Raw genomic sequence first — 11,028 nt, 5'->3', positions numbered from 1 at the left:
CACAAATTCAAACATCACAAAAAATATTTACATAAACATTATAATAAAATAATTTAATCAAAAAATACAATTCAAAAAATTAATATTCAAAAGAATAATTATATACTTAATATTTGAAAATCAAAGATATTTTTGCTAAAATTGTACTTCCCTGGCCAAGGAGATCGACCATCTTTTTACGGATCGATCGATTGTTGAGCATGTGGTCGATCCGAAAATACTCTGCAGTTTAATTAAATATATAAAACATTTATTGCAACACTCAACAGATAGTTTTGCTAAATAAGATAACTAGATAACCAACAAAATTACAAAAAAATATTTAAATAGTAAAAAATATGTTAATTTAACGTGTTAAAATTTAAAAATAAAGTTTAATTATGACATGCATCTTAACATTTATATAAATATATATCATAACCTAAATATAAATAATTTAACAACTTAAATTAGAAAAAAAATAAAAATCCGCCCGGTTAATTCCTAGTTTATAAATACCTAATGAGACTGAATTTTTTTATTCCTGAAAACCCAAAACGCTAATAGCCCCTTCGACAAGCTTCTTCTCTTTCGCCAAACCTAGAAAGCTTCCTTCCTTTAGTTCAATCCAGCATCCGCCATGGGTATGGTTTTCTCGAGCTCTCTCCTTTTTCGATTTATCATCTTTTATGCGCGCTTACTTACGGCTTATGTAGCTCAGTATAATCGTCTGTTTGAATTTGGCCCTCCGGATTGATTCAATCTGAAATCAGAATTATCTAGTCTAGTTTGTGTAGCATGAAGATTCGGATGTAGCAGATGGTTGTAAAAGCTCACATGAAACTTGTTTGCCCTGTTATGCTAAACTTTAAGCTTTTTTGGATTAGCCAACTTCTCATTCTCAGTAATTTTTCTCGTAGTGGTTTTCCCAGATATTTAGGGTTAGTTTCTGTACATACTTGGTCTGTCTTGGAGTGAAAGTGTCTGTCTTATATGTTGAACCTGAATGGGTGTGCCACGTTATTTTGTTTGCGCAATATATGTTCCTCATGATAGTTATTTGTGGGTTTCCAATTGTTATGTGCCTTGGTAATATTTAAGAAATATGAGTTTTTTCTGTCCTTTATATCCTTTTTATTAACTATGTAGATCTTGAGGCTGAGATCCGTGCATTACAGCTTGATTCGGCAGGTAATTTCTGAAGATAAACAAGCACGAAATCTTTTTCTTATTTCAATAATAATAAGTCGTGGTTGAGGGAGGGTCCAAGGTTTATGGTGTGATGAGATCGAATACTGATTCTTATAGTATGTATTTATCTTTGCTTTGCAGACCTGAAAGATAACGTGCAAGAATCAGCGCCAGTACCTGTTGAGCAACAAGGTTCCTATATCTTTCATGTTCCCTCTCTTTCCCTTTTATTTTTTCCTAAAATTAGCTCAGTTTATGTGGAGTATGCCACGGTGGTGAAATTTTTTATGGACCCTTGTCTGTTTCAGCTACTGAGGATCATGATCAGGAAATACTCCTTCCAGTGCATAACCCAGCTAAAGGTTTAGATTTTCTCACACTACTCCTGTCTTATATTTCTGTTTTCGGCTGTCTGGTTAAAGATCTAATTGTCTTTCTTGTATATTTTTAATCATTTTAGCTAAAGAGAAGGCGGCCCAAGAGAACGCAGCGAAAGAGGAAGCGGAAGAAGAGGCAGAAGCAAACAAAAAGCGACACTTGAATGCGGTCTTCATTGGGCATGTTGGTATGTCTATCTGCTTGTTGATTTATTTTCATCAGTGTACCTTCATAATAGATACATCTTGTGTATTTTCTAAATTAGTACCAGGATGTTTATGCATCACAGCTTTTGAAATCCGGTCTTGAGCTATCAGTCTTTGTTTGTGTTTTAAGTTTGTAATGGCTGATTCTTGCGTTAATCTTAACACGGCTACTTTCAATTATAGATGCAGGAAAATCTACAATTGGAGGACAGATTCTATTTCTCAGCGGTCAGGTGGACGACCGACAAATCCAGAAGTATGAGAAGGAAGCAAAAGACAAAAGTAGAGAAAGCTGGTGAGTGTTTCTGATTAATTCAAACTGATAAGCAATGTTTCTGTTCTAGTTTTCTGATTTAATTAACTTGTTATTGACCTGTATGTTAGGTATATGGCATATATAATGGATACAAATGAAGAAGAGAGGGCCAAGGTACGTACCTGCTGTGTTTTAATTGATTTTTTTTTGTTTGCTAAAACTATGTGTCCTAGAGAATAGAATTGAATTTAACCTAGCTAAGAGGTATGTCCAACTGGATACATTTGACAGGGTAAAACAGTTGAAGTTGGAAGGGCTCATTTTGAAACTGAGAGCACACGGTTTACCCTTTTGGATGCTCCGGTAAGGGATCAGTTTAAAACGATATTCTTTTTGTTAATTTGTTTTTCATGTCGATTATTTTCTTCTAATCTCTTGTGCGTTTTTTGAACTTGTAGGGTCACAAGAGTTATGTACCCAATATGATTAGTGGAGCATCTCAGGCGGACATTGGCGTGCTGGTTAGTCTATGTTCCGTACTGTAGCATAAGTCCTATGTAGGAAGCCTACTAATTTGCTCCTCTCATCTTTTCGTTGTAGGTTATTTCGGCTCGTAAAGGTGAATTTGAAACAGGATTTGAGAAGGGTGGGCAGACACGTGAACATGTTCAACTCGCAAAAACACTGGGCGTGTCGAAGCTGGTTGTTGTGGTGAACAAAATGGACGATCCAACTGTGAACTGGGCGAAAGAGAGGTACTTACATCAAACTTTCTAATCCCTGCCAATGTTGATATTCAAATCTCTTTCCATCGTCCACGTCTTCTATGCAGGTACGATGAAATAGAACAAAAAATGGTACCATTTCTTAAATCCTCTAGCTACAACACCAAGAAAGGTATCAGTGTGAACTATTAACGTGTCCGATTAGGTATGTTCTAATTGCATGTTTAATTTGTTCTTTTTGCTCTATTGTTGTTCAGATGTTATCTTCTTGCCTATATCCGGTCTAATGGGGGTTAATATGGATAAGAGGATGGATCGAAACGTTTGTCCATGGTACAGTGGCCCTAGCCTTTTCGAAGTACTTGATTCTATTGAAGTTCCACCACGAGATAATGGTCCATTCAGGTGAACCTTCACTGTCTCTTTGTCTTATTATTATTTTTTTCATTCAAGTTTGTTCTTTGTTATTTTATATTTGTTCATGGATTCTTGAAATCCATGACTCGCGTATTCATGCTGCTTATGAATAATCACATCCACATGCAACTACTCTTAAAACTTTGGCATATGTTTTAACATGCTTAATAAAAAAATGTCTTCTATAGTTTCTTTTCCATTCTTTTAATGCTGTGTTAAACCAAACTGATGTTATGAATTGTATAGGATGCCTATTATAGATAAATTTAAAGACATGGGAACTGTTGTTATGGGAAAAGTAGAATCTGGCAGCATTAAGGAGGGTGATTCCTTGATTATTATGCCAAACAAGGTACTTTTCCAAACGTATTCCCTCACATCTCATATTTTAATTGCCAGCTCATTGTCTGTCTTCCTGATAACTTTCACGTATCAATAACGTAGGAGCCCGTGAAAGTTGTTGCTATATATTGCGACGAAGATAAAGTTAAGCGTGCTGGACCGGGTGAGAATTTGAGAGTCCGCATTACTGGCATCGAAGATGAGGATATACTTTCAGGTTTTGTTATATCCAGCACGGGTGAGTTTGATAATTTTTGTGGATATCTGGAATCTTTAGCATTCTCGTTTTGGTATTAGTTATACTAATGTGGAGTTTTTTCTTTGTTTGCTGTTGCAGTAAAACCTGTACCTGCTGTTACTGAGTTTGTTGCACAACTACAAATCATTGGGCTGCCTGAAAAGGTAAGCACATGTTTCTTCTGAAATGTCTTAACTTTTGAGCATATACGTTTCTGAATAGGGTTGCTCGCTTGCCAGTATATTCGTAAAATTAATCCCTCGAGTCTTGCTGCTCCTGTAGGCTGTTCTCACAGCTGGTTACAAGGCTATTCTGCACATTCATGCGGTTGTTGACGAATGTGAGATCATGGAATTGATAAGCCAAATCGATATGGAGACGAGGGAGCCCATAAAAAATAAAGGAGTTCGGTTTGTGAAGAACGGTGCTGGTGTGGTCTGCCGTATACAGGTGTGGTTCCTTCTGTTTGCCTTTTTCCCCATAAATTTTTTAATTCTTAGCCATTAGTTTTTAATTCCAGAAAATTTAGATTTAAGTTTCTATTCCAATCCAAGAAAAAGCTGAAATATTACTTCATTTCGAACTTGGTACAATCAGCAAGTTATTATCATTATCAAGTCTTTATAATCTTAACTCTCTGCTATCCGTTGATGTATATCTGCAGGTTACCAATTCAATCTGTGTTGAAAAATTCTCAGATTTCCCTCAGCTAGGAAGATTCACTCTACGAACTGAAGGTAAAAGATTTCTTAGACTGTATATCAAATGCAATGCAGAATATAATAATCACCCATCTAAGTTTACAAATTTTTTACTTGGGGTCACTCACTCACTGCAGGGAAAACAGTAGCTGTTGGGAAGGTGACTGCGCTCTCATCAGGTGTTTCCTCAAGCGCTTGATTCAAATTTTGTGAGGAAAACGGTGACCGACTAGTTTCGTGATTTTTAGTCATTTGGAACGACCAAGTTGAATTCCCTAAACCAAAATCGTAGTTCCAATCGGGGTTTTGAGATTTACTGCTGCTGCAGATGTGTAACCTTAGACTGTTTTTTTTTTGGAAATTTAAAAGCTAGAAAGAGTATTATGATGAACATGAGTGTGACTTTTTTTCTTTCTGTTAAGCTAAATTAGAACATGATTATTGGAGGTTTTTATGGCGATGTTCTTAACGGAATATAAGAACCCGTCTTTTAATTTTTAACTAAAAAAAAACTAAGAACCGGTTTTTAAATAAGAGTTTTAAGAGCTGGTTCTTAACTTTTTTAGTTAAAAGTTAAAAGACGGGTTCTTATATTCCGGTAAGAACTTCATTCTAAAAACTTCCAATAATCATGCTCTGACTCTTAGCTGAGTCTGTTTTTCGGCTTTTTGGAGTTCAAAATTTTAAGTAGCCAAGGAAACACTAATTGTTCCTTTATGCTTACACAAGTGATGCAGTTTTGGGGTTTGCACTGGTTAACTGACAACTAATGCATCCATAGTCAAATTAAACCGGATAAGGATTACCAACTTATACCAAACCAATGGTAAGAATAAAGCAGTGCTCGGCGTTATTGTTATACTTATACCAAACCAGTGGTACGATATCGAGATAACGGTCGAGAGAAATAATCTAGTTGAAAGCTTTTCTTAGCCAAATAAAACTGGTGGATCACAATAGAGACCAGCTCTAGTTTTTCTTTCCTTTTTCTGGTTTGGTCTGTCTGTAAAATCGATGTGTAAAAGAAGAAGAATGATAAAGCAGGAAGTTTGTTAGTTACGATTTACGATGATGGTCTCACCAGCTTCATGGGTTTTGTCCCCATCTTCTTCTTCTGTCGTCTTTAGTCGTCGCCAGAGGTTACCTTTGGTGAGATCAGCCGTCGACGGTAGGAACGAGATTGTTCCACCGGCACAGAGTCAAATCCCTAACAAAGTACTCTCCTTGTGCCTTTTCATTGTTTTATTGGTTAACAAAGTTCAAAGCTTGTCGAAGTTAATCGTGGTTGAGTTTTGGGTTTTGTATTACTATGGTCACCAAGTGTTTGGATAAGCACTGGATTTTTTCACTTTTGGATAAGAGTTTTTTAATGTTTATTTATTTATTTTGAACTTGGGGATTGTAGGAAGTAACGGAGAGCGTGAGTGTGTTAAAAACGGCTGCAAAAACTCGGAAGGTAGCAGCAGAGGAGATTTTAGCTGCTTTCTCTGCTATTGAAAAGGCTAAGGTTGATCCATCACCATTCCTCGAAACACTAGGTGGATCCGAGTCCCCTGGACGAACATGGATGCTCATCTTCACTGCCGAGGTCCATTATAATAGTCATTCATATCTCAAAATGCTTTAGTCTGATTATATCACTGATATGGAACTCTTATACTATACGACCATACAGAAGAAACTGAAGAAAGGTCGTTATTTCCCTCTAACCGCTGTTCAGAGATTTGATGCTGCGGTAAGCCTTCCTCCTCTGTATGCTCCCCATCAGGGGCGAAGCCAAGGCAATGACTATGGTGGCAAGTGCCCCCATAATTTTATGAATATTGACAATATTGCATGTAAAAATTTACAGAAATCAGCTAAGATGAGATGGTTTAATGTTGTTGTGCACCCATTATGTCTCGTCTTCGTTCACTTTTTTGTCAATTATTGAATTTTTGCACCCACTAGAAATTAATTCTAGATTCGCCCCTGCTCCCCATCACAGTCTTTGTAACTGAATCAGTGTCTGTAGAGATCAAAAGCTATGTACTTTATAGCACATATACTCTTTTAGTTTAGATAAGGCTTCTCATATATATATTATATTACATTTTGGAAGTAATAGCAACACAGTTGTTTTTTATTTGAATTTTGAAACAGGGGAAGAGAATAGAGAACGGGGTGTATCTTGGTCCACTAGGAGCTTTGACCTTCGAAGGAAAGTTTTCATGGAAGAACCGTATCCTAGCCTTCATTTTCGAACAGATACGCATAAAGATTGGACCTTTAGATCCTATAAAGATCGGTTTGGGAAAGAAAGACGCAGAGGTAGAGCCGAGTAACAAAGACCCTTTCTTTATTTGGTTTTATGTCGATGAAGAAATAGCTGTTGCTCGCGGAAGAAGTGGTGGTACAGCTTTCTGGTGTCGTTGTCGCCGCATTGCTTCATAATGATGATCACTCTTTTCTTCTTCTCTAAAAGCTTTCCCTTGTAAAAATCTTTGAATGTGTGAATGATACAATATGAGTCATCTGCAATGTTGTGATGTAAACTAAACCCGGATGGTCTAAGGTTGTGGTAGGAAAAATTCATGGGCTCTTTCAGTTTGGTTTAACCAGGGTTTTGTACAAACTGGATTGTGTTTAATTCGAATAAAACGATGTCGTTTGGAGTGTATTACCTTAACGCATGGCATAAAAACCGAGAATCGAAAACCAAACCGGAAAAGAACCTGAAAGCGAACCGAAATTCAAAAATAACCGAGCGGTTCCTATATTTCTATAACTGAAATTCGAACCCGAGAACCAAATGGGTACCCTATATCTAAAATATAATATGAGTCATCTGCAATGTTGTGATGTAAACTAAACCCGAAAAATATTTCTATAAACCAAATGGGTACCAGAATATCCAAAATAGTGTACCTAAAAATATTAATTATATTTGGTATTAAAAATATAAAATATTCCAAACATATTACTTATACACCGAACTAACGGAAAAAAATTTGAAATACCCAGATATTTTTTATCTAAAGCATTTAAAAATATCCAAATTATCATAGAAAATTAAATTAACTGAATATTTTTTATCCAAAGTATTAAAATTTATTTGAGTTACCCGATTTTTATTAAATTACCACTACCTTTATTAATTATTTATACTGTTTGAGCGCAGTCTCCCACTTCTCCAGCAAAGTAAATAATAAAAGTAATACACTACACGACGTCGTTTCGTTCCCTCGGTTTGCCGATTGCCTCTACAGACGCACCAACCACCAACGGCTACTTTATTTCTCCGGCGAAATGGCGGAGATGGAGCAGCGAAAGAAAGTTGCTGACAGGTATCTCAAGCAAGAGGTCCTCGGGCAAGGTACTTACGGAGTCGTCTTCAAAGCCACTGACACTAAGGTGCCTATTTCGTCTTTCCTGATTTCTTCAAATTCGCCAATGGAATTAGGGTTTTTTGGATCCGTTTGGTAATACTGATTCAATTTCTTCCTGAATGTTTGAGTTAGTTTCTGGGTGTTCAATTAGACTTGCAAGTTATTAACATTTTCATTTTCATTTGATTTTGGATCTCGGCAACCTTTTCTGTTTGTGCAGACGGGAGAAACTGTAGCGATCAAGAAGATAAGGATTGGTAAACAAAAAGAAGGTGTGAATATCACTGCTCTCAGGGAAATCAAAATGCTGAAAGAGCTAAAGCATCCACATATTATTCTCTTGATCGATGCGTTTCCTCACAAACAAAACTTGCATCTTGTGTTCGAGTTCATGGAGACTGACCTCGAAGGAGTCATTCGAGATTCAAATATGTTCCTTTCACCTGCTGATGTCAAATCGTACCTTCTAATGACACTGAAAGGACTTGCTTATTGCCACGAGAAACGGGTTTTGCACAGGTACTTTGTTTATCCTTAAAAAAAAATTTGTTGGTTTAGCTAAATAATGATGATTGGGTTTTAGGACTCATTATGTATCGTTTGACTTCAGGGATATGAAGCCAAATAACTTGTTGATTGGACCTGATGGACAGTTGAAACTTGCAGATTTTGGGTTAGCACGTTTATTTGGAAGTCCTGATCGTAAGTTTACCCACCAGGTATGGTTTTTAAGCATTGCCATTTTTTTTTGCTTGTAGTATAAATAAATTAGTCGGTAATACCAAATTGTCTTGTATGAATTCATTAAAGTAGTCTTGGAAACTCTTTTGATTTCTCTTGTTGTATACGAATCTCTGAATTGATGAAATTTCTTGTCAAACTCTTATAATGGATTTCTGCTTTGTGACTATCGATACTCTAAAATGTGACATGTATTAAGTAGTCATAAGTCTCAGCTCAAAATTACATGATGGAGCAGTTGCTATCTCATCTCTGTATTATAAATTGTGCTATTAACCAGACCCCTGACCTGAGCTATTTCTGTCTTTTTTTCATTTTCCTTTGAAAACCCATTATTACAGTAGATGTGTAATGCACCTTAATAACGTGTTGTTTCTACTTGTTTCATTATCTTGATATATCTGATGATGCACAGGTGTTTGCTAGATGGTACAGAGCACCAGAACTTTTGTTTGGTGCAAAACAATATGGTGCTGCAGTTGATGTTTGGGCTGCGGGCTGCGTATTTGCCGAACTTCTGCTACGCAGACCATTTCTTCAGGTTAAAAAGAATCTTAGTCCAATCTTTGTCTCTTTGGATCTTATACTCTCAGTCAGGCTACTTAATACTTCTCTAGTATTATTTTTTTTTTGTATGCTTACATACTCAGTTTTCCTTCGTCGCAGGGAAATAGTGATATCGATCAATTAAGCAAAATATTTGCTGCCTTTGGGACACCAAAGGCAGACCAGTGGCCTGACATGAAAAACCTTCCTGATTACGTAGAGTATCAATTTGTCCCTGCACCTTCTCTGCGTTCTTTGTTCCCAACAGTTAGTGAAGATGCTCTCGACTTGTTGTCCAAGATGTTTACGTATGACCCAAAGGCTAGAATTTCCGTTACGCAGGCGCTAGAACACAGGTGCCTAAAGCTCGTCACCTATTTATAGAAAAAAGTATATCAAGTTCTGTTCTCACACCTTTGCTTTCATATTTTTTAGGTACTTTACTTCTGCACCTTCTCCTACTGACCCTTCCAAGCTACCAAAGCCAATTCGCAAGCAGGAATCTAAAGCTTCTTACGGTAAACATGAGGCGATTAAAGTGATATCACCACCACGTAAGATAAGAAGAGTAATGCCTGAGCGTGGGAGGCTTGATGGTATGAAGTCTCGCGTTGACAAGGATCAACCAGCACCCATGTCATTGGATTTTACCATTCTCGCTGAGCGGCCTCCAAACCGACCTACCATCACCAGGTAAAAATAGATTCCCCACCCGTGTTACTACTACCTCTGTCTCTGTTGTTTTTGCAGCCTCAAGATTGAATATGTTTTGTTAGCTTCTTATTCCTGTTCATTTTGTAGTGCCGATAGATCTCATCTGAAGAGGAAGCTCGACCTCGACTTCCAATAGTAATGTTCTTGCCTTTCTTCAGTTTCACATTCTGGTGAGACCCACGACATTGTTAGATTGTCATTTTTAGTGTTGTTGGTGTAAGTTTGCGATTCATTCGTCCCCCCCCCCCCCAATGATAATAATACTTCGTTGTCCCACTTGCTTTATTTAATGTAAACTGATCATCATGTACTACATAGTCTATTTGATTATAAAGCTCTCTACTTTTGCATCTGTGTATCTTTTGCACTATAAAGAAAGATCGCTCTGTTCAATCTCTAAACTCATTCTTTCTTCCAGTGGCAGACCTAAGTGTATAATTGATATAGTGACAGCCTCAAATATAGACATTTCATAACCTCAAATCTTCTTTTCCTCCCTGTGTGTTTTACTGTTGGATTCAATAAGCTATGATCACTGTGTGTAAAACAACAAAGGTTATTCGAATCATTGTTTCCTTGCTTAGACCTTGTTACCACCATCATCATTATTTCCGTCTTTAAAAAACACATATACAGCAGAGGATACCTACTAATTTACAACAAGCCAAAATAAAATATTTTGAAAAAAATCTAGAAAACCAAAATTTATTTCAAAACCTATAACATAAACAGGCGGTTAAAATATTGGGTCGGGTTATTTAACTTAAGAGTCGGATCTAAAATCGGGTCAGGGTTAGGGGGGGAACACGGTTTATATATGTGGGGCCCGAGAGCTCTCCCTCTCTAGACCGACGCGAGAAGGGTGAGAATCGATCGATTACGTTGCGACGAAAACCTAGAATATCTCCAGATTATCTAACTTCCCTGTAGGCCTAGAGATTCCCACTAGCCGCCTGGAATCATCTACGATTGCCTGATTCAGTCTACAACGATCGCGGGGTGCTCAAAAGGACGAGACTTGCTGCTTTTTCACTCAATTCCAGACGTTTGTATCAGCACTCGCTCGGATTAGGCTTTGAAGGGTCGTTCCATCCTTCTCGTTGGCTACTGTTGTATGATTCCATAGTGTTTGCTCTTTTTTTTTTTTTTGCTTTTGATTAAGCAAAGGCTTTGATTTTGTATTTTGTATGATCAACAACTTTCTCCATTGTAATCTTCTCCCCCCC

The 11,028-nt window shown here is 37.1% G+C and overlaps 3 protein-coding genes across 3 annotated transcripts; all 3 read left to right on the top strand.

Annotated features, from left to right (window-relative positions):
• Positions 1-523: 523 nt before the first annotated feature.
• Positions 524-4,820, top strand: LOC106310819 (eukaryotic peptide chain release factor GTP-binding subunit ERF3A). The gene is made up of 18 exons (XM_013748044.1): positions 524-623; positions 1,129-1,170; positions 1,312-1,362; positions 1,479-1,532; positions 1,631-1,735; positions 1,938-2,049; positions 2,139-2,184; positions 2,302-2,373; positions 2,469-2,531; positions 2,611-2,765; positions 2,843-2,907; positions 2,993-3,140; positions 3,399-3,504; positions 3,597-3,732; positions 3,832-3,896; positions 4,015-4,182; positions 4,397-4,469; positions 4,571-4,820. Exons 1-18 carry the CDS (start codon positions 620-622, stop codon positions 4,630-4,632), a joined length of 1,527 nt encoding a protein of 508 aa, XP_013603498.1. The 5' UTR covers positions 524-619; the 3' UTR covers positions 4,633-4,820.
• Positions 4,821-5,331: 511 nt separating this feature from the next.
• LOC106307683 lies at positions 5,332-7,030 on the top strand. The gene is made up of 4 exons (XM_013744700.1): positions 5,332-5,648; positions 5,839-6,021; positions 6,109-6,168; positions 6,576-7,030. The coding sequence occupies exons 1-4, from the start codon at positions 5,502-5,504 to the stop codon at positions 6,864-6,866; spliced, it is 681 nt and encodes a 226-aa protein (XP_013600154.1). The 5' UTR covers positions 5,332-5,501; the 3' UTR covers positions 6,867-7,030.
• Positions 7,031-7,621: 591 nt separating this feature from the next.
• On the top strand, positions 7,622-10,047 carry LOC106309730 (cyclin-dependent kinase D-3). Its single transcript, XM_013746835.1, has 7 exons — positions 7,622-7,826; positions 8,022-8,320; positions 8,412-8,520; positions 8,958-9,083; positions 9,209-9,444; positions 9,524-9,781; positions 9,890-10,047. Exons 1-7 carry the CDS (start codon positions 7,722-7,724, stop codon positions 9,936-9,938), a joined length of 1,182 nt encoding a protein of 393 aa, XP_013602289.1. The 5' UTR covers positions 7,622-7,721; the 3' UTR covers positions 9,939-10,047.
• The last annotated feature ends 981 nt before the right edge of the window (positions 10,048-11,028 follow it).

Source organism: Brassica oleracea, chromosome C8, assembly GCF_000695525.1.
Source record: "Brassica oleracea var. oleracea cultivar TO1000 chromosome C8, BOL, whole genome shotgun sequence".
Taxonomy (NCBI): Eukaryota; Viridiplantae; Streptophyta; class Magnoliopsida; order Brassicales; family Brassicaceae; genus Brassica; species Brassica oleracea.
Note: the sequence above shows the minus strand (reverse complement) of the source record. Positions and strands in the feature narration are given on the sequence as shown.